General features: G+C 52.2%; 1 protein-coding gene and 1 long non-coding RNA gene across 3 annotated transcripts; one reads left to right on the forward strand and one right to left on the reverse strand.

Annotated features, from left to right (window-relative positions):
• Positions 1-1,503: 1,503 nt before the first annotated feature.
• Positions 1,504-2,698, reverse strand: LOC121106341. Of its 2 annotated transcripts, none has more exons than XR_005838975.1 (2): positions 2,433-2,698; positions 1,504-2,311 (listed from the first exon to the last, which is right to left on the reverse strand). It is a non-coding gene; the product is annotated as an uncharacterized LOC121106341 (long non-coding RNA). The 2 variants fall into 2 exon arrangements; XR_005838976.1 differs by having other exon boundaries at positions 2,424-2,698.
• Positions 2,699-2,783: 85 nt separating this feature from the next.
• ASB13 (ankyrin repeat and SOCS box containing 13) lies at positions 2,784-23,655 on the forward strand. The gene is made up of 6 exons (XM_040645463.1): positions 2,784-2,899; positions 10,535-10,722; positions 11,835-11,985; positions 14,654-14,788; positions 20,433-20,624; positions 21,784-23,655. Exons 1-6 carry the CDS (start codon positions 2,857-2,859, stop codon positions 21,909-21,911), a joined length of 837 nt encoding a protein of 278 aa, XP_040501397.1. The 5' UTR covers positions 2,784-2,856; the 3' UTR covers positions 21,912-23,655.
• The last annotated feature ends 1,453 nt before the right edge of the window (positions 23,656-25,108 follow it).

Genomic DNA, 25,108 nt, shown 5'->3' on the forward strand with positions numbered 1-25,108 from the left:
AAGGGAACCCTTGGGCACTGTTGGATCAGCCACTCTGGAAAACAGTAGGGAGGTGCCTCAAAGCAGAAAAAGTAGAACTACCGTGTGATCCAGCAATTCCTCTTCTGGGTATTTATACGAATAACATGAGAACACTAGCTCGATGTGGTAGTCTCTTCCAGTGTAACCTGCTCCATGGACATGGATAACCGGGGGTAGCCCCCTTCGTTTTCTTAGCTAGATCTTCTGGAGAACTCGCTGCAGCATCTATACCAGCACTTGCTGCTTCACTGGGTGCTGTGATGTTCGGGCGCTGGGTTCTTTCCTTAAGCCTCTGCTGGTTTTTCTTCTGCAGGGTCCTCACCTGTCAGTCTTCGTGGAATTGCAGAGAGCCAGGGCCTTGCTCTGGAGGATGCTTTGGCTTATGGGAGGGTTGTGGCTGGTTTGCTCTTCCATCTAGACCTCTATAACCTCATTATCAACAATAAGGCTGTTTGCTTTCTTATCATTTGTGTGTTTGCTGGAGTAGCGCTTTGTTTCCTTCCAGAACTTTCCCTCTGCATTCACAACTTGGCTAATTGTTTTGTACAAGAGCCCTAGCTTTCAGCCCGTCTAGGTTTTTTGTCTTGGTTTTAAATTTTATTTATTTGAGAGAGTGAGAGAATGCAAGCACAAGTGGGGAGGAGGGGCAGAGGGAGAGAGAGAGAGAAGCAGACTCCCCACTGAGCAGGGAGCCCTACGTGGGACTCGATCCCATGACCCTGAGACCATGACCTTAGCCAAAGGCAGCCGCTTAACCAACTGACCTACCCAGGTGTCCCCAGCTTTTGGCTTAAAGTGAGATGTGGGGGGCGCCTGGGTGGCACAGTCGTTAAGCATCTGCCTTCGGCTCAGGGCGTGATCCCAGCGCTCTGGGATCGAGCCCCACGGCAGGCTCTTCCGCTGGGAGCCTGCTTCTTCCTCTCCCACTCCCCCTGCTTGTGTTCCTTCTCTGGCTGGCTGTCTCTCTCTGTTAAAAAAAAAAAAAAATCTTAAAAAAAAAATAAAGTGAGATGTGGGTGACTCTTCCTTTCACTTGTACGTACAGAGGCCATTGTAGGGTTATTGATTGGCCAGATTTCAATATTATTACATCTCAGGAAATAGGCCTGAGGAGAAGGAGAGTAGTGGGAATGGCTGGTGGGTGAAGCACTCGGAACACACGCAACATTTACCAAGTAAGTCTGAGGTCTTACGTGGGTGTGGTTCATGGCCCCCCGCCAAACAATTACAACTGTAATATCAAAGATTATCGATCACAGATCACCACAACAAATACAGTAAAAAATTAGAAATAGTGCAAAAATTACCAAAAAGTGACACCAAGACACAAAGTGAGCAAATGCTGTTGGAAAAATGGCACCAATAGGCTTGCTCGACACACAAACCTTCAATTTGTTAAAAAAAAAAAAAAATCTGCAAAGTGCAACAAAGTGAAATGCAATAAAAGGAAATTAACGCAAAAATAAATTACTAGTTAATATGTTCAGAACAACTTTATTTCAACTTGTAGGAAAATTAACTTACATCCTATACAAATTCCAGACTTAAAGACTTAAGAGCAGAACAGAACAATAATATACATGTTCTGGCTCTTGGTGGGGAAATACATTCTGACTGTTGGAGAAAGAGGGAACACTCTCAGAGTACATATTTCTGAATAGATAAAAACTTAAAATTTCTCTGCAGTATTGAAATCAAGCAACAGAATGGAGAAAAATTTACAAAGTAAGCTAATTAGAAAATATCTGCTTTCTAATATATTTAAGAAATACATCCATGTCTCTATATAGACATAAATACATATATAAATATATGTGGTTTATAAATACATATGGTGTCTACAAATATACAGTCTATACTAAGATCTAGATGATGCTTTGTCAAGGAAGAAAAATCAAAGAAAATACGAACATGATACAAGGCATTGTTACAGGGAAAAACATAACATCCCACAGCAACTAGATTTTAAAAATGCGCATTTAATACTGAATGCAAGAAACTCGCAAGAAAAATGCAAGAGCCTAATTTTGTTGAGCAAGTTGCAAGGAGGGTGCAAACACACGCTGCTAACAGGCTTGAAGTGTCATTTGCAGGTCTGGGGCTGGGACTCCCTAGGAGCTTTGGTCAGACAAGGTTCAAACTCCCGTTCGATGCAGTGCTTGCGGTCTGGACCCGAGGAAAAGACTCGAGTCCAGGGGAGGGATCGGCCCTTCTCTCCACCCGTGTCTCCGCACTCCGTACGTCGTGCTATTTTTACTTTCCAGCCCAAACTAACTTCTATGCGTAGGCTCTGTACAGGTCAGGGTGGGAGAGAAATCTCGTGACGAGGCCACAAGGAACCTCGAGAAAGTTAAACCTTCCGAACCGTGCAACCAGCTTTGCAAAAGCAAAGCAAAGCACACCTCACTTACTCAGCGGCCCACCCGGACTTATCCGGAAACCCGTGCTTCCATCCTGCCGCGGGCCTGGGAAAGGCGCGTCTGCTTTGTCCTCACCAGACCAAAGGACTCGGGCGGAAAAAGCGGGGAGCGTGCCAGAGCCAGGAGGAAGCCCGTCTCTCGGCGCAAAGCGCAGAGCAGCTCCGCGCCGCCGCCCAGCCAGCAGCGCGACGCACGGCCCGGAGGTCCACCGGCGTGCGCTCTGCGCAGGGCTCCGCGCACCGGGGTCCGGCGCCCGGGCGCCCGGCCGCGGCGGAACTACAACTCCCGCGGCCCCTCGGGCGGCCGCGCCCCGCCCCCGTCGGGCCCGCCCAGCCCGCGGAGCTCCGCCCAGGTCGCGGGCGCCCGAGTTGCCTGGGTCTGCGGGCGACCGGTAGAGAGCGAGCGGGCGAGGGGCATGGAGCCCCGCGGGGCGGACGGCTGCTTCCTGGGCGACGTGGGTAGGTGCGGGCGCGGGTACGGGGAGTGCGGGCGCGGGGCGGGCCCGGAAGCACCGACAGCCGGGCTGCTCCCGGGCGGGACAGGTGCGTCTGAGGACACGCGCCCGGCGATCGTGACGCGCGCTGCCCCGAGGGCGCCGGCGGGGGAGTTTTGGTGGGCCGAGGTTGGCGGTTCCCGTTCGGGAGCAGCCTCGGTGATCCCCGAGCATCTCAGGCGCGCTCTGAGTCCAGCTCCTAGTGCCCGGCCAGCGCGTTGCAGAGCTGGTCATCGTCGTGACGCGTCAGTCGTGGGACTTCCCAACTGCAGACCCACCGGCGCACCGCGCACCTTGGGGACGGCGCGGGGAGAGGGTGGGCAGAGTCTGGGCCAAGCTCAGAGCACCCAAGAGGTGCTCTGTGAGAGCGTCCTGTCGCACTGTCATTAGCATCCTACAGGTACACCCAGTTGTGATAGAAGCCATCTGCTCCTGGAGGAGGAGATGCCCTTGCGACAGGTCACCCTGTGTTTAAAAAAAAAAAAAGCCATCTCTGTTCTGCACTGAATCTTGCCTACCATTCAGGTTACTGAAGAGTAAAATGAATTCGAGGGCAAAGGGACATTCTCTGGGGAAGCAAACGTCTCTGCCTACGAAGTAATACTACAGCAGATGAAATGTGCCCAGAAAGCACTTTGAAACCCTGGAAGCCAAAAAAAAAAAAAAAAGTCTAAAGTACCTTTACACTGGTAAAAACAGCAGTGCTAATAAACGTGGAAAGTCTTAAGAGTCAGTTTAGTGTAAGAGGAATTACAGTCCTAGCAAGGCATGTATTTTAATTGATCTTGCAAAACAGCCCCTTCAACAAGATCAAAGGCATTTAGTAAGCGTCTGGTTTTACTTGGCGTTCCACCCTAGGCAGGCACAAGACTTTGACCCCGCCAGTGTGATCTGTGTTTGGTTCAGTAAATAAGCGATGGACAGCTAACCAGGGCAGCCTAGACACAGCCGCACATTTTTGGTCATGTAGAAGCCTTAATAACAGAGCATCTACTTCTGAGCACTTTTTTTTGTTTTTGCATAGTTTAAAGAATCCTGAAGAGAAAAGCATAGTCCACTAATGGATTTATGGCTTCTGAGGTTCATGGATATTTTAGACTGTCATGGTTTTATTTCCTCCAAAAACTACGCCTGGACACTTTCATTCTCAACACTAATGAATCACCTCAATGTACTGAATCTGGAAGCCTGCTATCCCAGCAGAAGCAGAGGCCCATTGTAGGAATTGTAACCCATTTTAACTTTCTGATCTGAAATTCTAGATGCATAGTATACCTCAAAGCATTACGTTTTCCATTTTTTAATAGAACACCTCACAGAGGTAAAGATGGTACTTATTAAGGCCATATTGTAAGGCTCTGCAGAGAATTTAGGGCAAGTCGCCTCCGAAGTGACTCCAGTATTCATAACTTAGCAAACATAGTACAGCTTGTTACGGACTCAAGCGAAGTGTCCATTTGCAAAGTTGAAAAAGTGATCCCATGTTCAGGATCTATAGTCAAGAGCTGTACTCGAGAGGCTGGCAGAAGATGACAAAAGGGTACCTTAAGGATTTGGGGGTTCTAAGCCAGGTGAGCCAGTTTTTTTTTTTCAGTCATCCTTGGCCAAGAACTCCAAACACAGCTCACTACCGTCTCAGGTATTCAGAAGGTCAGATGGAGAGAGAAAGGAGACAGTCATTAAGAGCCTGGAGCTGCTAGGTTATGGGCCAGCACTAGCCACGCGCCCTGGGGCCGCTGCAGGACAGTCCTTATGTCTGATAATTTAGAGGGACAACTGAGTTCACAAGACTAGAAAGAAGCAAGGCTGAGGCTTAAGCCCAGGTGCATTTTTTTCTGGGTTGCTTGCTTTATGCGAAAAGGCTCATTCCCATCAAATATATTTATCTCTAATCGACTTGTAAGGTTACTTGAATGCTTTTTCCTGAGCAGTAAGTCTCAAGAATGGGCTTAAAATATTCAGTAAGCTGTGTTGTAAACATATGTGTTCTCACCTAGGCTTTGTCGTTCCGTTTACAGAGCACAGGAAGAGCAGATTTAGCAGAATTCTTTAAGGGCCTTAGGGTTTTTGAAATGTTCAGTGACTGTTGGCTTCAACTTAAAGTCTCCAGCTTCATTAACCCCGCATGAGAGAGCCTGACTGTCCCCAGAAGCCAGGCTTTGACTTCTCCTCTCTAGCTCTGAAAGTCCTAGATGATATATTCTTTCCATAGAAGGCCGTTTCATCCGCACTGATAATGTTTGGTGTAGGCACCTTCCTTAGTTTTCTCAGCTAGAGCCTCTGGACCACATGCTGCTTCACCTGGCACTTGTATCTTTTGGAGACCAGCCTCTGCTAGCTTCTGGTTTTTCTTCTTACAGCTTCCCCACCTCTCACCTTTCACAGAACTGAAGAGCGTTAGGGCCTCGCCCTAGATTGGGTTTTGGCCTAAGGCAATGTTGTGGTTGGTTTGATCTTCTGTCCAGACCACCTGAACTCATTCTCCGTATCAGCAGTAAGGCTGTTTCATTTTCTTATCATGCATGTGTTCACTGGAGCAGCACTTTTTTCTTGGAGAACTTTTTTTCTTTGCATTCACAACTTGGCTGTTAGGTGTTAGAGACCTAGCTTTCAGCCTGTCTTAGCCTTCCACATGCCTCCCTTACCGAGCTTAATCACTTCTAGTTGTTGTGTTTTTTTACATTTTTTAAAAAGATTTATTTTAGAGGGAGGGCCAGTGCACATGCATGAGTGAGGGGGAAGGGGAGAAGGAGAGAGAATCTCAAGCAGACACCCTGCTGAGCGCAGAAGCGACGTGGGGCCCCATCTTGCGACCCTGAGATCGCGACCTGAGCCGAAATCAAGAGTCGGGCGGGGCGCTTAGCCAGCTAAGCCACCCAGGCGTCCCCATTTCTAGCTTTTGATTTAAAGCGAGAGATGTGGGACTCTTCCTTTCACTTGAACACACAGAAGCCATCGTGGGGTTATTAATTGGTCTTAATTTCAATGTGTGGTCTTAGGAAATAGGGGGCCTGACAAGAGGGAGATTGGGGAACAGCTGGTTGGTGAAGTCAGAACACACACATTTGTCAATCAAGTTCACCATCTCCTGTGGACATGGTCTGTGGCACCCAAAGCAGATAAATAGCATCAAAGGTTATTCATCACACATCACTACAACAAATGTAACCAAGTCTGAAATACTGCAGGAATTACCAAAATGCGACACAGTGAGGCAAACACTGTTGGAAAAATTGCAACACAGGATTGCCACAAGCCTTCAATTTGTAAAACAAAAACAAAAACAAAAAACAACGAATTATCTGGAAGTGCAAGTAATGGAAGACTCTCCCTGGCCTTCCTGAGCTGCGTCTCCCTTCCTGCTGCGAGATGGAGGGTCTCACCCCGCTTTCCTCTTTGTAGGGTTGCAACCCCTCCCTCTGCCGTGGGGTTTTGCTTCTTCCAGACTGATGTTACAGTGGTAGCCACTGTTCACTAGCCCCCCAGACAGGCGTGTCAGTGACTGGTAATTACTACCAGGGAGACAAACATCCTGACAGACCTTCCCGAGTTTCAGCTCTCCCTTTGCTCCCCACCCCACATGCGGTCAAGTCCCCATTTCACGGGGTCACAGGCTCTTTGGCTACTGGGCAAGACAGGGAGGCACCATGGGGGCGTGGGATAGTCCTAACAGACACCATTTTCTGAGCACTTTGTGCCAGGCCACACGCGACGTGCTTTTGCTTTACTTTAATTTACCTTTCACGAACCACCAGTGAATATATTACTCTCATCAGCCCAGTTTCGAGGTGGACAAACACTTTGTTGGGGGGGGAGGCGAGGTCCTGGCCCCCGCCCTTCCCTGCCCCACGGCCGTGGCGTGGGCTGTCGCGTGGTCGAGCTGGGGCCATCTGGGTAGACCGTCATCTACAGACAACTGAGAAGTGGCCCTTCTGCGGAGAGCAGTCCACCCCGCTTAGGGTCTGTGGAAGCGCTCTGGTAAGATCTGGGACTGACAAGTTGATTAGAAGGTTTTGTAGGGAAATGTAATACTAACATGTGCAATGTAATAAAAGGGAACTGCTATCATGAAGAGGTATGTGACGTGATCTTGTCTTTTGAAGTAGGGGCATGACAGTAGGATAGGTCAGTATTCACCCAGCGTTGTCATTTAGGACTTTTTTTTTAAGCCTAGTGTCACTGTATCCTAGGGAACGGACACTGAGGAAACACAGCCGTAGCGTGTGCAGTCAGGTAGTTCACGGTCTCGGCTGGTTAGCGTGCTTTTGTCTGCACTTGGCCCAGACAGGAGCCCTCCTTCCCACATAGTAGGGAGCCCAGTGGGCAGCGGAACCCCAGGCCCCCTGTGAGCCTGGACTCACCACCTTCAGGGCTCTGGCGCTCTGTCCCACCGTTCTTGCAGGCTCCATGCTCAGGCGAGCAGCCTCATGGCCCAGCACCTCTGCGTTCGTGTCCAGGCCGTATCCAGACGAAGAAGGGACAGGGTCTTCTCCTGGAAGTCCTTGGGAGAAAGGGGAGTTTTGAAGCTGTGAAACCATTCACAGGCTCTCCCTCCCTTCCTGGGAACTACAGTTGGGTCAGATGTCCAACAGGAGCGAGGATTACCGTGATTAACTTAGATCACTCATCTGGGGAGGAAGGGGTGCTTCTGGGAACAATCTCTGTGGCCATTAGTCTTTTTCTACAGGGTGGCACATAGCCAGCAAACAGGTGGTGAGCACAGTCTGCTGGGAACAGGCAGGCAGGCCGTGGGGGCACAGACAAGACCCTAACCCAGTGTGGATGGGGGCGGAGGTGGGGCAAGTCCTCTGGGGAAAAACAGCCTTTGGATTGCAGTGTGGAAAGGTGCAAGTAGAATTTGTCCAGGGTGAGAAGAGGTAGGGGTGGGGGCAAGAGTTGGGGGGAGAGAGCGGCTTTATTCAGAGGGAGAAATATGGTCTAGACCAGTGGTTCTCAAAGCGTGGTCCCCAGACCAGCTGCATGAGCATCATGTGGGAACCTGTTAGGGCTTCACCTTCTCACGCCCCATGGAGACCTACTGACTGGGACGCTGGGGTGGGCTCAGCAGTCTGTTCCCGCAGGCCCTCCGCGTGGTGCTGCTGGGTGCGCCAGTGTGAGAGCCACTGGTTAAAGGTATGGGGAGGTCAGAGCGCCACCTCCCATGTACCTCATTTCTAGAGCCGAAGAGCAGTGACGGGAAGGGCTGAGCCAGTGTGTAAGAGAATTTTACTCCATGTGGCGGTCAGAGTGGTGCCTTTATTAATCAGAAATTCGTTGAATGTGTCCTTGGAGGTTGAATGCAAAAATAGTTATGGTTTGAGATAAATGACAATGAGGGTAATCTACCAAACTCATGAAATCTTCAGTAGTACTTAGAGGAAATTTATAGCTGTAAACATCTAGATTAAGAAGAAATAGCTCAAATCAATATCCTTCCCTCTTAAGACACTGGAAAGAGAAAACTAAAGCTAAAGAAGCAGAGGGAAGAAATAATAAAGATTAGACTGGGGGCGCCTGGGTGGTTCGCTGGGTTAAGCGTCTGCCTTCGGCTCAGGTCATGATCCCGGGGTCCTGGGATTGAGTCCCACCTCGGGCTCCTTGCTTAGCAGGGAGTCTGCTTCTCCCTTTCCCTCTGCTCCTCCCCCTGCTTCTGCTTTCTCTTGCTCTCTCTCCCGCTCCCTGTCAAATAAATAAATAAAATCTTTAAAAATAAATAAAGATTAGACAGGAAATCCATGAAATAGAGACTAGAAAAACAACATAGAAAAAATCAACAAAACCAAAAGTTGGTTCTTAGGAAAGTTCAACAAAATTGACAAACCTGTAGGCTAAACTAATCAAAAAGAAGATGCAAATTACTAAAACTAAAGTCAAGAATGAAAGAGGGAACATTACTCTGACCCTTATAGAAATGAGGAGCATAAAGGGACACTTTGAACAGTGGTGTCTCAGCCTGCCGGGGCTGCTGTGACAAGATGCCACACACTGGGCGGCCTGAACCATGCATATTAATTTTCCCAAGCTCTGGAGGCTGGAAGTCTGAGATCGAGGGGTCAGCAGGGTTGGCTTCTCCCGAGGCTTCTCCTCCCCTTAGTTTACAGATGGCCACCTTCTCACTGTGTCCTCATGTGGCTTGCCTCTGTTCATGCACATTCCAGGCGTGCATCCTAATCTTTTTAAGATTTTATTAATTTGAGAGAGAGAGAGAGAGTGTGCACAAGCAGGGGGAGGGGCAGAGGGAGAGGGAGAAGCAGGCTGCCGGCTGAGCAAGGAGCCCGATGCGGGGCTCGATCCCAGGACCCCGAGATCATGACCTGAGCCGAAGGCAGACGCTTAACCAACTTAACCAACTGAGCCACCCAGAGGCTCCTGTGTCCTAATCTCTTATCAAGACCCCAGTTAGATGGGATGAGGGCCCACTCCAGTGGCCTTACCTTAATTGCTTCTGAAAAGGTGTGGTCTCCAAATACAATCACATTCTGAGGTACTAGGGGTTAGGGCTTCAGTTATGAATTTTGGGGCACAGTTCAGTCCATAACAAATTTTAGGCCAACAGATTAGGTGATGTGCATGAAGTGGACAGATTCCTGTATAGACACAAACTACCAACTGACTCTAAAAATAGAAACTCTGAGAAGACCTATAACACGCGAAGAGATGGAATTAGTAATTGAAGCATGCAGCAGCAAAGGACAGCCCCGACCCAGAGGTCTTCACAGGTGAATTTGACCCAACGTTTAAAAATTCGATACCAATTCTTTGGAAACTCTTCCAAAAATCAGAAGAGAGAACAATTTCCTAACTCACTCTGTGAAGCGGGTATTACCTTGATACTAAAACCAGACCAAAACATTAATCCTAAGACAGATGACTTACAGACACAAAAATCCTCTACACATGGGGCGCCTGGGTGGCACAGCGGTTAAGCGGCTGCCTTCGGCTCATGGGCGTGATCCTGGCGTTGTGGGATCGAGCCCCACATCAGGCTCCTCTGCTATGAGCCTGCTTCTTCCTCTCCCACTCCCCCTGCTTGTGTTCCCTCTCTCGCTGGCTGTCTCTATCTCTGTTGAATAAATAAATAAAATCTTTAAAAAAAAAAAAATCCTCTACACACTAGCAAATCAAAGGTACCATCCCGTAAGGAAATGCCATGACCAAGCGGGTTTATCCCGGAAATGCATTGTTGGTTTAACATCTGAAAGTCAGTCAATGTGATATATTTCCACACAATTCAGGAGAGCTGCCATGATCGTTGCAATAGACACAGAAGTATTTAACAAAAATCCAACACCATCTTGTGATTTTAAAAAACCTCAGCTAGAAGGGGAGGTGAGCTTCCTCCATCTGGTAAAGGCCACCTGCAGAAAAACTCACAGCTGATATCCGACCTGATGTGATGGTAGCTGAAACCAAGAGTCAGACGCTCAATCAACTGGGCCACCCAGGCTCCCATCAGCCAGGGATTTTGAGGAGTGTTTGGACCAACTCCACGATCACACATAGTGTCTTGGGTTTCATAAGAGTCCGTGGGATCGAATGGGGTTCTCTGGACCTGGACGGCAGCGGCACGGTCCGGCGCTAGGTCTGCTCTCCTTTGCAGGTTTCTGGGTGGAGCGCACCCCCGTGCACGAGGCCGCCCAGCGCGGGGAGACCCTGCAGCTGCAGCGGCTGATCGAGAGCGGCGCGTGTGTCAACCAGGTCACGGTGGATTCCATCACGCCCCTGCACGCGGCCAGTCTGCAGGGCCAGGCGCAGTGTGTGCAGCTGCTGTTGGCTGCTGGGGCCCAGGTGAGTGGCCCTGCAGGACGGACCCCCGAGACGGAAAGGGACGGCACCTGCTTCCGAGAACGTAGGGAGGGGAAGGAAATACGAGGCCTGGGATTAGCGTGATGGGCAAAAGCACGGAAAGTGGAGAAACCCCTGGAGAGGAAGGAGGACGCCCGAGTGGGCTGCAGTGGACGCCGACACGGGAGCTGCCTCTAGGTCAGCTGCACACCGAGGACCAGCATGGTCATGGCTCAGCTCTCCGGAGGGCACTGGGGGCCAGAGAGAAGGCAGTTGTAGGGAGGGAGAGGCAGGGGGAGTGCTCTGCAGGGGGCAGGAGCAGGCCTGCACATCGCAGGGCCGAAGAGCTGCTGCTTGAGTCCGGGAGCAGGATTCTGGTCTGAGATGATGGAGTGGGACGCTGGTAAAGCAGCTCTCGCTGGAAGGTGGAGGTGGGGGCGGCACAGAACCCAGAATTCTGGTTGGTTTTCCCCGGTGTAAATACTCCCACCAGGGCAGACTGGGAGCCCCCCCGCGGTTTCTGGCTGGCAGAGCGGCTGCGGGGAGCTGGGAGGACTGGCCTGACACCCTAAGCCGCTGGAACACGGGCTCCAGTGTCCAGTGCCTGGTTCACACTGCACCGCCGACTCTGAGGCCGGCCCCGAGGAACCGGAGCACAGTTTAGCGTGTCCCCGAATAGCAGCTGAATTCAAGGCAGAATCTGCCAGCTTGCAGAGTGGCCTTTTTCCTTCCCCGTCGTGTTGCGGCTAGAGGCACACATGAAGCTTCAGGCACTCCTAGCTGAAGTTCAGACTCGCTCTCCTACCCTGTCTCCCTCAGCTTGCAGTCTGGGTGTGTGTGGGGTGGGGGGCAGGTGGCAAGAGTGAAGCAGAGTTGAGCCTGTCCTGGGAGAAGAGCCCCGAAGAGGACGCCCACCGCACCTGGCAGGCTAACAGGCACTCCCAACCCCCGTTCCTTTGTCCTTGAACGCCCTTGCCTGGCGCAGCACGCTGGGAAACTGGTGCTTCTAAGAAGGGCCTTTGCAAAGATGACTGTGCATCAGGGGGAGAGAGCGGGTCACGTGGGTCCCCCCCCCCCCGACGCTCGCCCTGACGCTCGTTTCTTCTTCCCACAAGGTGGATGCCCGCAACATTGACGGCAGCACGCCCCTGTGCGATGCCTGTGCCTCAGGCAGCATCGAGTGCGTGAAGCTCTTGCTCTCCTACGGGGCCAAGGTCAACCCACCCCTGTACACCGCATCCCCGCTGCACGAGGCCTGCATGAGCGGTGAGTCCACACAGGAAGCAGTGTAGACGGGAAGCCATGGGCTGGCTAAGGAGCGCTCCCAGTCTGCTTCTGGCTCTTGGTCACTGGGCTATGAGAGCCTCAACTTTCCCTCCTGAAGATGGCTTTCACCCGGGAGTAGGGGCCATGGTTCTAGGACTGGATTCCGTTTCTTAGCGGTGTCCTCCAGTGCCTTTCACATGTTAAAACTGGAAGTCCCTCCACCCTGCCGTGGCTGGCTTAGTCTTCCCCGCCCTTTGCCCTGTGGCTCCCTGTTCTAGTGGGGAGAGGGGACCCAACATATGCCCGAGGACAGGTGCTCTCAGGGAGGAGGGGGCTCATCCTGGAGGCTCGGAACAGATGGGCTTTCAACTGCCCTGCAAGAATGGATAGGTTTCAGATGGTGGGAGGGTAAGAGGAAGGCCACTCCATGCACAGAGAAAGTGACTCCTCCAGGCTCACTGGACCCGAAGTTCCCAGTGGAGGGGCAACAGAGAAGACTGGAAATTTAGGGCAAGCCCGGCAGGTGAGAAATTGTTAAATGACAGACGAAGGAGTTTGGATTCTACTCTTTTGAGCAAAGGTTGCAGGCTTGTGGCCAATACTTTGATTGGCCGGCACCGTGCTCGTCTGTGTTGTGTTGTGTGGGGGTGTGTGTGGGGGTGCACGCTCTTCCATGGCTCCTCTCAGAGCCGCTGTTCTCTGCTGCCTCCCACCCCACTTCCCAGTGAGGTCATCTTTTGTCACCCGGACCTAGTCCTGAGACCACACCACTGCCGTCGAGGTCAAACGAACATTGTACAGTCCCAAAGACACTTTATGAAACCCAGGACACTACATATGATCCTGTAATTGGCCCAGACACTCCTCAAAATCCTTGGGGGTCCCCACGGCCAGAGGGTGGAGGCCAGAGACTTCGGCATGGCCTGTAAGGGGTTGGTGGCCTGGGCCTCGCTCAGGAGCTCTCCGAGCCCTCTCCCACCGCTGCCCCACACAGACCCGCTCTCCAGTACCGCCTGTACCTGCTCAGTGCCCCCCCCATTTCACACCTGCGTGTCTCTGCATGTGTTCTTCTCGGCCTGAGACCCCCACCTGTGCAGAATGGACTGGGACAGGAGCAATCTCTTGTTTAGATAGTACGTACTCGGCCCAGTTACATACATTCCCTGGGTGCTCTCTCTGGGCCGATAAGTGTCTGAATTTTCTCAGGTCATTGATTTGTCATTCCATGTGGAGGGCAGTAAGGACACCTTTTTAAATTTATGTCCTGCTCTTAGGCCGATGGGGAGGGGAGGGAAGGGCTTTTCATGTATCTGCTTAATTGCCTTAAACTCAGAATAATCCTTATGCTAAAGCAGCATAGTTTGGGGTGGTGTCGTCTGCTGCTTTTCAGTAGAGGAGTGAAGGGGTAGAGGTGTCCTGATGTGGAGAGAGGAGCTGGGGCCATGGCAGTGATCTAAGTGCAAAGCCCTTAGAGCCCAAGTGGGTGGATTCATGTAGAAGGCTTTGGGGGGAAGATCAGCAGGATTTAGTATGAGGGAGAGCAGAGCACAGGGTCAACACAACTCAGGAGTGATGCCAATGACAGAGACAGATTGGCCAGGAACAGGGGCCCCCAGGGACGGGAGGGAGAGGACTGTGCTGTGGACAGGACCCCAAGAGCGTGGCCAGCAGAGGGCTGGAGGTGAAAACTTGGTAGCTACCAACAATGAAGCATGATTAAGGGAGGAGAGAGGATGCTGCCTGGGACAGAATAAACCTCTCCACTCAAACCGAGCTGGAGATACCAGGGAAGAGGCAGGAAAAGCCAGGGAGAAGGGCAGGGGAGCTCCAAGGTAAGGAGGCTCAGGGAAGTTCATTTGGGAGCCTCGGACTCAGGCTGCCAGCAGCTTTAGAAGATCACCTCCAGAGATAATGCTAAGTGAAATAAGCAGAGAAAGACAACTATCATATGATTTCTCTCATCTATGGAACATAAGAACTAGGAAGATCAGTAGGGGAAGAAAGAGATAAAGAAAGGGGGGTAATCAGAAGGGGGAATGAAGCATGAGAGACTATGGACTCTGAGAAACAAACTGAGGGCCTCAGAGGGGAGGGGGGTGGGGGAATGGGATAGACCGGTGATGGGTAGTAAGGAGGGCACGTATTGCATGGTGCACTGGGTGTTGTACACAACTAATGAATCATCGAGCCTTACATCGGAAACCGGGGATGTACTGTATAGTGACTAACATAATATAATAAAAAAACCATTTAAAAAAAAAAAAAAAAAAAAGAAGATCACCTCCAGGCTTGGTGTTCCTGACACAGCTTGGGAGACAGCCTGGAGGCGGGGAGCACCGTCCTTCCCACTGAGGAGCAGAACCCGGCTGTTCGGAGGTGGTATTCCCAGACCGTTTGCCCTCCCCTGAGAGGGTCAGCTGTGCCCTCTCTCCCCCTCCGCTCCCAGGCAGGATCGGAAACCCTGCAGGCTCAGAAGGGACAACCTTCTTTGGCTCCCTGGGGCCACACAGAATTGTGAACCGGGTTTGGTTGGGCCGCAGCTCTGGGTCCCCTTCCTCCCCCTGCAGCCGGGCACGGGGCTTACCTGTTCAGCCGCCACTCTCTCCGCCTTGTTGCAAATGCATACATTCATGCACGCTGCTTCTCCTCCTTTCCCACGGGTTTGAAGGAAGTTCTGAATGCGTGAGGCTGCTTATTGACGTTGGGGCCAACCTAGAAGCTCATGACTGCCATTTTGGGACCCCTCTTCACGTTGCCTGTGCCCGGGAGCATCTGGACTGCGTCAAAGTGCTGCTTAATGCAGGTAGGTCTGCGTTTTGGGCTCAGGGCGGGTGTGTTGTGTTTAAACCTGCTGTGCCCCGTGCAAGTGCGTTGGTCTTTACACCTGTGCGGCTCAGTGCAGGTGTGTCCTGCTTCTCCCTGCGGCTCAGGGCAGGTGTGCTGGTGTTCGTACCCGCGTGGCTCGGTGCAGGTGTTTTGTTGACCTGCACCGAGCGCTGGCCGCAAGCTGGGCATTGGAATCGGACAGACCAGCTTTGAAGCGGGCTCTCCCACTCGCCAGCTGAGACTTTGGGCCTCGGTTTCTCTATCTATAAAACTGGAGAAAATAAACCCCATTTTGCAGGGTGGTTGGAAGGACTTGTGATCACATTTCTGCAGGACCCGATGCTCGATGAATGCTGGTCGCTATTTTTAGTGGCCACGGGGACCATCACAATACCCACCTAATGAGTTTGCAGCTAAATCAGAAAGAGGTGGAGATCCGCGGGAGAGGAGCCGGTAGCGCGTTTGAAATGCAGGTCCTTGTCGGGTGTTCCAAAGTGGCTCAGGGTAGGGAGGTTCCCAGGCAAAAACCAAAAAACAAAATGAAACACAGCCCAGTCAAGTGAAGGTTGAATTCAGGACCCATCTACCACGGCAGTTTTAAAACGTAGCCAAAGTGGGTGTTGGCAGGGAGTTTTCATTATGAACCCAGTGTAAATATTTTGTTGGAAAATTTTAGCTCAGCCATTCCGGGTGCAACTTAGGAGAAAACCAGACCTGGTCAGGAATAGAAAGCTGACGCGCTGTCTCCGGACGACGGTCACTCGTGCTTCAATTATATGTGCGTTTCTACTGGGGGTCTTGCTTTCGTGAGCCACTTTTACATGTTTTCAGCGAAGAAGGTTCGTTTGTGTCAGGTTAGCCATTGGGGTGGTTTTCTTTTTCACACGATTAAACATCTAGATGAGAAGTCGTCCTAGGCCTTCCAGGCAATCGCTCCGCTTTTCGGTTAACCAAGGGGTTCTGTAGCTGCTGTGACCGCTGAGCTGAAAAGGCAGGATTTTGGTAACAACCGTCCCCAGAGCACCTGCTGTCCATGTGCTCAGGACACCTGGTGCCCCTTTTTCTTTGGTTCCTTTAGTGGTGTCTCAGGGGAAAAGGATCGAGTCGGGCTTGAACGCCAGCATCCCTCTGTGTTAATTAGGACTTTATGGAACCGATTACTCTTGTAAGTAACGGGGAACCAACTGCAGGGGCTGAGGGGACGTCTTGGTCCAGGTGACCGAAAGGATCAGAAGGAGGCAGGTGTCAGGGTCACTTTGCCCTGAGGGTGGGCAGCACCCTCAAGCCGGCACGGTCCGGGAATCTTGTAGGTCCGCTGTCCACCCCGCTTGCTTGATCCCATGCCTGGCATGCCTTACGGGCTGAAAATGGCTGTGTCAGGGTTGGGCTCAAATGCAAACACTTTTCTTCCCCGAGACTTCAGGTAGTTTTCTTGTAAGAGAGAGAAACCGCTTCTCCAGCTGTGTCCCACACACTTCCCCTTCTGTCCCAGGGGCCCAGATTGGGTCCTGGGTCCGAACCTAGTCCAGCCCCTTTGTGCAGTCTTGGCCATATTCTGATTGGCTCAGGCCCAGGTTATTTGAACCAATTTCTGGGGGTGGATGGAGAGGGATTAAGCAATCAGGGCCCATTCCCAGGGCTGGAGGCCAGGCCATCCCCCCACCCTAGCAGCCACCTCCCCCCCCACCCCGTCCCCCCGTTGCAAGGTGTGGGCTCACTTGGGTGGGCTGGTCAGAGTGGGAAGGCAACCGGGGGCTTTCCATACACCTGGAGGACGGAATGAGGGATAGAGTAGAGTCCCCAGGGAAAGGCTCCCCCATGCACCTGTGGTGACCACCACTGCCTGGCCGGCCCCTCTGGATTTGACTGCTGCTGTAGACCTGAGGGTCGCCTTTGACAGCTCCTCCTTCCTAGATGCGGGGATTCTTTCCAATCGTTTTTCAACTGAAACCTCAAACATACGGAAAGTAGAGAGAAGAGGGCAGCATATGGGCTCTTCTGAAAGTAGTGATTCTTCACGCGGTGGGGGTGGGTCACAGCCGCCTTGGAAAATTCACTGGAAGCCTTGGACCATGGACCACGTCTCTGGTCTCTGGAAATTTCACAGGTGCTCTTGGGCCCCCTGCGTGGAGCCCAGCTGGTGGCAACCCCCAGGTCAGCATGGAGGCTGCAGGTCTACTCCAGGCCGAGTCCCCTCGCTGCAGGCCTGCAGGCAGTGTGGCAGAGGAGGGGGCTGGAGCTGGTGAAGGTCCCGTTGTCCTGGCGAGGTCACAGTGACCGTAGCCCTGCAGGAAACCTTGAACTCTGCAGGAAGTGCTCAGAGGAGCGGGGGAGGGTGCTGGGCGCACCTTTCAGCCACGGACACCACGCTGCTGGGGCCTCCGTGTCCCAAGTCACGCGGGCTTCTTGGCGTGTGTGGCCGTCCCTGGTCTTCGCGTGCTTAAGGCTTCAGTCTGAGTCCACTTTGATCCTGTTGCGCTTCCAAACCAGACTTTGACCCCTGTTTCCCTGAAGCAGGAGGTTGAGGATTTTTAATGCCCAGATGACTTCAGTTGTTGTACCTGCTTCCTCTCTCTCTCCCTTCCCTCTCTCCTTCACTCCCTCTCTCCTTCACTCCCTCTCCCTCCCTCCCTTCTTCACTCCCTCTCTCCCTCCCTCTCTCCTTCACTCCCTCTCTCCTTCACTCCCTCCTTCCCTCCCTCTCCCTCTCTCTCTCTCCCTCTCTCCTTCACTCCCTCTCTCCCTCCCTCTCTCCTTCACTCCCTCTCTCCCTCCCTCTCCCTCTCTCTCTCTCCCTCTCTCCTTCACTCCCTGTCTCCCTCCCTCTCTCCTTCACTCCCTCCCTCCTTCTCTCCCTCCCTCTCTCCCTCCCTCTCTCCCTCTCTCTCTCCTTCACTCCCTCTCTCCCTCCCTGTCCCTCTTTCTCCCTACATCTCTTCCTTCCCCTCCTGCATCCCCTTCTCTCCCTCCCATCCCCCCCGCCCAGTTCAAGGCACATTATCATCATCAGTCCCCACAAAGTCCGTACTTCTCCCCGCTTCCTTCTTTCCTCTGTCCTTGCCCCCCAGCCCCCCCCATTTTAATGTGTGTGTGTGTTTTGTAAGATACACGGGGGTGTGTGTGTGAGGCATGTATCTGTAATTGACAGACTGCGCTGTGTTACAGACTTTGCCCTCTCTGCTGTTTTCTGCCCTGTATTTTCAACCCTCCAGCCTCATGTACTCTGTGTGCCCAGGTCTGTGGTTGTGGTTCCCGCAGCTGCAGCGCATGCCAGTGTCCCCTCCTGATCTCCCGTCTGTGTCACACCCAGTCCAAGGGAGCCTAGAGCACAGTCTAAGAACAGCCCGTTTTGTACCTCGGGATGCCACCTCGTGGAGTCCCCCTGCCCTGTATCCTGAGAAGCCCTAGTGAACGGGATGGAAGGGGGTATGAGTGTGAGAGCTATTCCTACCCCGAGTTTTCTCCTTGACTGCCCGTCCCCTTCTGTCTTGCTAAATAGAGACAGTCTCTTTCCTTCCCGCTTGGCCAGATCATTGCCACAGTCAATGACCTGCGAAACCGCTCCGCACTTGATTCCGTACACTTGACAGTTTATTTTTCGTTACCAGTTTGCGTCTAGCGTTCACACTCCTGCTTTGACTGCAGCTGTGGAGTTCTTTCGTCTTCTAGGCGGCTATTGGAAGAGCACCCCCCATGTGGTGGTTCCATGGGGGGCGCCGTTCTTCTCTTTACCGTGTTGCCTGTTTTGCAGCGCATATCTGCTGGATTAAACACTTGGGTAACGTCGCCTTCTTCCTGAGGGATTTTTTCCCTGACCTCACTTGGGAGTTTTGGCTGCGAGCGGTGGAGAGCACGTGTCTGCACTTGCGTTATCTTGTCGGGGTGCTTGCTGTGTTCTTAGGATCAGGCAGTGACCGCTGTTACCGACACAGTTCTCAGGTTCTACTAGGGCATTAAACCTGTTTTAACTCACGGGTTCCTGGGTGGCCCAGTTGGTTAAGCATCTGACTTTGGCTCAGGTCATGATGGGGGGGGGGTGTCCTGGGATGGAGCCCCCTGTTGGGCTCAGATGGGAGGCTGCTTGTCCCTTTCTCCCTCCCCCAACTCGTGTGGGCTCGTGCTCTCTCTGCCTCAAATAAATAAGTAAAATCTTAAAAAAAAAAAAACCCTTTTAAGTCAGAAACCAGGATTTCTAAATATTTTTGAGCAGTGGAACAGGAAATCTAATAGCCTTACACTCCTTATTTCCTCTAAATGTATCATGACGTGGAGATATGTTGGTGATCTGATTTCTTTTAACCTCACTGTGCTGATATTTTATGACTGATTTGATTCTGTTTTGGGGGGGGTAACTTCACTAACGCTGAGCAATTTTCTTGGCTTAAGGTACTTCTCTCCTATCCCCTTTCTCTTATAACCTCCTTATCCATGAGGAGCAGACTTCAAAGAAGTTGGTATTTTCTTTAAAAAAAAAATCGTGAGGGTCCAGGAGATCCCCCTTGCACAGAATTGGTGATGGCTGTGCCCTATGAATGATGTTTTACACAAATCCTATTTTTATCAAAATCTTTATTTTTTATTGCATCTAAAAATATCATAATTAGCTACTATTTGTTTGCCTCATTTTGAATGTCTGCTGTTTTTTTAAAAGATTTTATTTATTTATTTATTTGTGAGAGGGAGAGAGAGAGAGAGCGCGCACCGCGCATGCACGAGCATGAGCCGGGGGAGGGGCAGAGGGAGAAGCAGACTCCCCACTGAGCAGGGAGCCCGATGTGGGACTCGATCCCAGGACCCTGGGATCATGACCTGAGCTGAAGGCAGACGCTTAACTGACTGAGCCCCCAGACGCCCCTCTGAGTGTCTGCTATGATCCCGAAAACAGGTGGGCGGCAGAGCTGAATTCACAAGTAAGACACCTCATGTCTCACCCAAACTGTGGAGGAAGTTTGGGGAACGTGACCGGTGTTCCCCTTGAGCTTCTCTTTTGTGAATCAGCATTTACATGTAAGGACCGTTCTTCATTCCTGCAGCAGAGCTTTCTAGAGCCTCCGCCCGGCGCTGAGTGAGCGGGAGCAGGAGAGCTTCGTTCAGCAGCTCGCCTGAGCTCTCAGAGCCTCAGGACCCGGGGACAGCCTGGGTGGGCTCTTAGAACTGCCTCTGAACTCACGGGGAAGTTCCCTGTTTTATTTTTCTTCTTTTTGGTTCCGTTTCCAGTTACATTACTTTCCTACAGCGACCTGTCTGCAGCTCTTACCATCAGGGAAAACAGTACTTACTTACTGCTTTGGGATCTTGAGAAAAGCTTCTGAAAAGGCTGCAGCAGAGTCTTGACTGGCCTTCCTGGCTGGGGGGTTGGTTGGGGAACCCCGTTTCCAGCTACATTACTTTCCTACAGCGACCTGTCTGCAGCTCTCTTACCATCAGGGAAAACAGTACTTACTTACTGCTTTGGGATCTTGAGAAAAGCTTCTGAAAAGGCTGCAGCAGAGTCTTGACTGGCCTTCCTGGCTGGGGCGTTGCTTGTATACACCGTGCTGGGCGGGAGAGTCCCAGCCGACGTCTCCGTCGGCTCCCCGTCCTCTCCTTGGTGACCCTTGCTCTCCACTCCGGGCCTGCAGGGGCCAATGTGAACGCGGCGAAGCTTCACGAGACCGCCCTGCACCACGCGGCCAAGGTGAAGAACGTGGACCTCATCGAGATGCTCGTTGAGTTCGGAGGCAACATCTACGCGCGGGACAACCGGGGGAAGAAGCCGTCCGACTACACCTGGAGCAGCAGCGCGCCCGCCAAGTGCCTGGAGTTCTACGAAAGTGAGGCCGCGCCGTCCTTGTCGCTCGAGTGTGCTTGCGTGGTTTAGCTTTGCACAAGCTCGCTTGCAGGAGGTGCTCTGACGGTCTGTCCAATCATGCACGAGTCCCCGTGAGCCACCCCCAGCCTTCCGGAGACAAGGGACGGATGGCCGGGGGCCAGACTTCTTTGGGTACAGATTTTTAAATGAGTTTACACAGCCTTCCAACCACAGGAGTTTTGCAGACACCTCTCGGTTGGGGGAAAAGAACCCCAACTTACTCAAATGTTTGCCGGCCCCACCCAACAGCATCCATGTGAACTTAGAGGCAGGCACCATCCCAAACTGTCAAACATTTCCTGCAGGGTATTTCTTTTCCTGCATCCAAATTATTTGGGGGATGAAGTAACAGAGGAAGATGAATTTCTCTAGGATTTCTTTTTTTTTTTTTTCCTCTCAAAGATTTTTTTTATTTCATAAATCTTCATCGGTTGAGAATACTGTGTTTGGCTAAGTTATATTTTTATCGAGCAGATGTTTGCAGCTTACGTGGGTTTTTAAAGCCTCAAATTGTAAAAGCTGACGCTGCTCTGCAGCTGCTCGTGAGCCTCGGCGGCCGGGGGCCCCCGGGGACCATCCATCCTTGGCCCTGGTTTGCTCGCCCCTCCGAGCCCTGGCTGCAGGCTTCACCTTTCGCCCCGAGGTCCTGACCCTCAGGACTAGGACGCGGGCTCGCGGGCTGTGTCTGCCAGAGCTGTTCCGTGGTGTGTGTGCTCCCCGGGGCCCCTTGTGCCCCGCGGCCCGCGGCGGTGAGAGCACCTGCCCGGCACTGGCCCTCGCCCTGTCCCTCATCTCTCTGGAGGTTTGAGAAACAAGCCCGCTAGCCACAGAGTAGTCCTTTGCTGACAAGTCTGTGTGCCAAGTTATAACATTACGGAAAAGGAAAAAGAAAAAACAACTCCCCAGAACCCCACAGTGGATGTCACCCAAATTCCATTTCCTGATCTTCTTCCCTGGTCCGTGGCTGTCCTTGCTGGTAGCCTTCCGGAGAAGGCCTGCAGGCCACGTCCGAGCTCCAGGGAGAGGCAAGCGTTTCCAGGTCCACCCTGGTATTTGCTAAGTTGGAGGGTGTTGTGCTCCTTCCTTCAGCTGACCACATGATTCCTGTTCCCTTTTTTCAGAAACACCTCTGACCCTGTCGCAGCTCTGCAGGGTGAGCTTGAGGAGGGCCACTGGCGTCAGAGGACTGGAGAAAATCACCAAGTTGAACATCCCTCCCCGGCTCATCGATTACCTTTCCTACAACTGAGCCGCAGGCCCCGGGAGGCAGGAGCAGGCGGGGGGCACCCTGGCTGCCGGCCTCGATGAGCCCAGCAGCGGGACCACAGGGACCTGCGTTGTCTGCAGCCGCCCGACGGCTAGAGAAAGAACAGCGTTCCCCGAGTCCCTGCCTGCTGGCCTGTTCTGTCTGCTCTGCACATCCTGGAGGATAGTTCGAGGCCCTGGGAAGGCCCTGCCTCAGCTTCCGCAGGGGGCACGGCTCTGTGCTGGCTCTCCTGGAATTTCGCTCTCACTGCGCCTGGTCCCAGCCATCCAGCGTCCTCCTTTCACTGACCTTCCTCAGAGGGACTGTCGGGAAGGACTCCCCTGGGAGCACAGGGGAAGGCCAGGCGGGCTGGGGGTCCAGGGCCCTGATGCCCGGGAGGCCGGGGCAACTGGCACCATCTCTGAGTCCTTTGGCACTAGGGTGGCCCTGGGTGTCCAAAGGGAGGAGCCTGTGCTGCAGAGGTCGGGTCCTCACCATGTGGCCCCGGTCAGCTGCTTTGATGACATCCTGCTACTTGGACGCTTTTTTCTGGAGCTGTGGTTGGCACTTTGCAAGGCCCAGACTCTGCCCAGGTAGACCTGTCACTCAGGGGGCTTTGCACGGGTCTTGGTCGGGGAAGCCTCAGGTTACTTATTCCCACACCCAGCACAGTGTTTCTTAGGAGCTTTGCAGCCCTCAGCTCTTAACAAGTTTGTCGGGGAGAAAATCTTTTAGAGCGTACGTAGCCTGCAGCACTTGGGTTTGGTTGACGAGTCTGCAAGAGCGCAGATAACAGAGGTGCGTCCGTGCGTACTGTATTCCCCAGTAGTTGTTTCCAGCGGGAAGGACCGTTAGGACACCCTTTAGGGATGTTTGCTCACCTGTTTCTGCAGTTGCCAGATTCTCTTCCTACCCTACAGTTTGCTCGCTCCTCGAAGCTCTGAAATTGGGAGGAGAGGGAGGTTGCCAGGCCCCGTACTAACCGCCACTGACTCGCGCGTTCTGCAGATGCTTACGGAACACCGATGATGTTTTAGGAGTTGTCCGAGTGCGTCGAGCTGTGTAGGAATCCGACTCACTACCCGAGGTGTGGAGAGAAAACGTGTTCCGGTCTGTTCCGTAGTAATAGAAACGGCGAATTCTACAGTCTCGGCCACGAGGTGAAGTCTTCGGTAGTATATTGACATTGCATTTGTGTCAGATTCTCTATCCTAATTTAGAAACACAAACAAAAACCAGGCAGTTAAGCGAGAGGACGTCTGCACAGTTAGCTCCGGTGCATTTGGTTTCTGAGGGCATGGGGAAGGCACACCGCCGGGAGTGTGTGGGAGTGTGTGGGACAGAGTGAGCCTGGACCGGGGAAGCCAGCGGCAATGCATGACTGGGGGCGGCTCTTCTCCCCGACGTTACTTGGTGGGGCCCCAGATCTGGGGAGAGTTTCACGGTGGCTGCCACGGGCATTTTCTGTCTCGAAGATGACATTGATGCCATTGTCACGGTGGTGCCTCGTTGAGTGCTGAGACTGGGTCGCTCCCGTTCCGGTACCATGTGAGATCCGAGCTCGGGGTAAATGGGTATTTTTGCTGTACTAACAACAGCAACAACAAAGTCACTGGGTTCTGCCCATCCTTCTGTGAAACAGAAACCGGCCTCTAGCCACGAACGCTGACACGCTTCCCCCCGTGGAGCACTGAGTGCAGAATCGGTCCCCACACTCACCACTCAATAAAAATGGTTTCAGAGTCCATCCTGACGTTCACGTGGCCCTTTTGTTGGGAGCAGACACACTGATGGGGCCCTGCCCGACTCCCAGATTCCCGTCTTCCTGCCTCTCTGTCTCCTAGTGCTGATGTCGGTGACTGAGAATTTAGGGTCTCTTGTAGCTTTTCTCCCCTCGGCCTTATTGAGATGTCATCGACATGGATCCCACCGGTACCCTGGGCAGGGGGGTGACCGAAGACACGTTTCTCCACTCCTCTGAGCCCGGATCTTCCCAGCCACAGTGGAGGGAGGAAAGGTCAGACCCTGGTCGTTAAAAGGACGTTGATGCCCAAGTCCTGAATCTTACGAGTGAGAACATGAGGCCCCGATAGCCTGTGTTTTCATGAGGCTGAAGTCAGGTGATTAGAAGATACCTCGACAAGTACAAAGTGCTCCCCCAACATGAGAGTTAGGTGGGTTTGTGTGTACTGCGGCTTTATTGATGTTTGTAGAGCTTACGGCTGTGTAAATGATTCTCTCCTGCCTTTGGGACCGTCCCACTTATTTCAGGAGAAACAGATCAGAAGACCTCTCCGTCGGCATTTTCAAACTCGGCGGGTCAGGAGACATTTGCAGCACAGAAAACAAATGACTAGTAATGAAAATATAGAAAGATCTCCCAGAAATCATGAAGGAAAAGGTTCGGGCTCCTGGTGGCTCAAATGGTTAAGCGTCTGCCCTCAGCTTAGATCATGGTCCCAGGGTCCTGAGATCGAGTCCCGCATTGGTTTCCTTGCTCAGCGGGGAGTCTGCTTCGCCCTCTGCCCCTCCCCCCCACTCGTTCTCTCATCTCTCTCTTTCTTTCTCAAATAATAAATAAATAAAATCTTGAAAAAGATTAATAACCTGACAGAAGAAAGAAAACAGGCAAAGACTCTGGACAAGAAAGTTATAAAAGAGAAACCTCAAATGTCCCCTGATGGGAAAGGGTGGTTAGTAATGATCAGGGAAATGCAGATTAGTGAATATTTACTTCAACAAAAAGATATCAGTATATAGTGTCCTCTTGATGACCGTTGAAAGGTCTGACTGTATGTTGGTGGGCCTGATGGGCATATGGGGCTCAGGCTGCTAGTGGGGGTTACAGACTGATACGTGTATTTTGGGAGGCGGTAGATGATGTCAAGGACCCTTAGACACGCATACCACACGTACGCGGGATTTCTCCTTTTATGAACGTACTTCGAAGAAACACAGGCACCTCCCACGGAGTCAGTATGAGGACGTTTACTGCAGCAGTGTTGGTAACAGCGAAAGGCCCCGTTCGTCGGGGTAAGTTGGAGAGCATATTCATAGTACGTCTATCCTCTACCAAGGTTAAGGTGGATTCGAGTACGTGTTTTCACACTAACAGATCTAAAACTTACAATGGCAGATGGAAAAAGAAGTTGCCAGCTTCATTTATGAGCGGTATGACTCCACTTGTATAGATTGAAATA

This window comes from Ursus maritimus, unplaced genomic scaffold, assembly GCF_017311325.1.
Source record: "Ursus maritimus isolate PB19 unplaced genomic scaffold, ASM1731132v1 scaffold_31, whole genome shotgun sequence".
NCBI classification, from domain to species: Eukaryota; Metazoa; Chordata; class Mammalia; order Carnivora; family Ursidae; genus Ursus; species Ursus maritimus.

Coding starts and splice junctions, on each gene's coding strand:
- ASB13 (XM_040645463.1), top strand. CDS start 2,857: ATGGAGCCCCGCGGGGCGGACGGCTGCTTCCTGGGCGACGTGG. Junction 2,900..10,534: donor CTGCTTCCTGGGCGACGTGG/GTAGGTGCGGGC, acceptor TCTCCTTTGCAG/GTTTCTGGGTGGAGCGCACC. Junction 14,789..20,432: donor CAAAGTGCTGCTTAATGCAG/GTAGGTCTGCGT, acceptor CCGGGCCTGCAG/GGGCCAATGTGAACGCGGCG.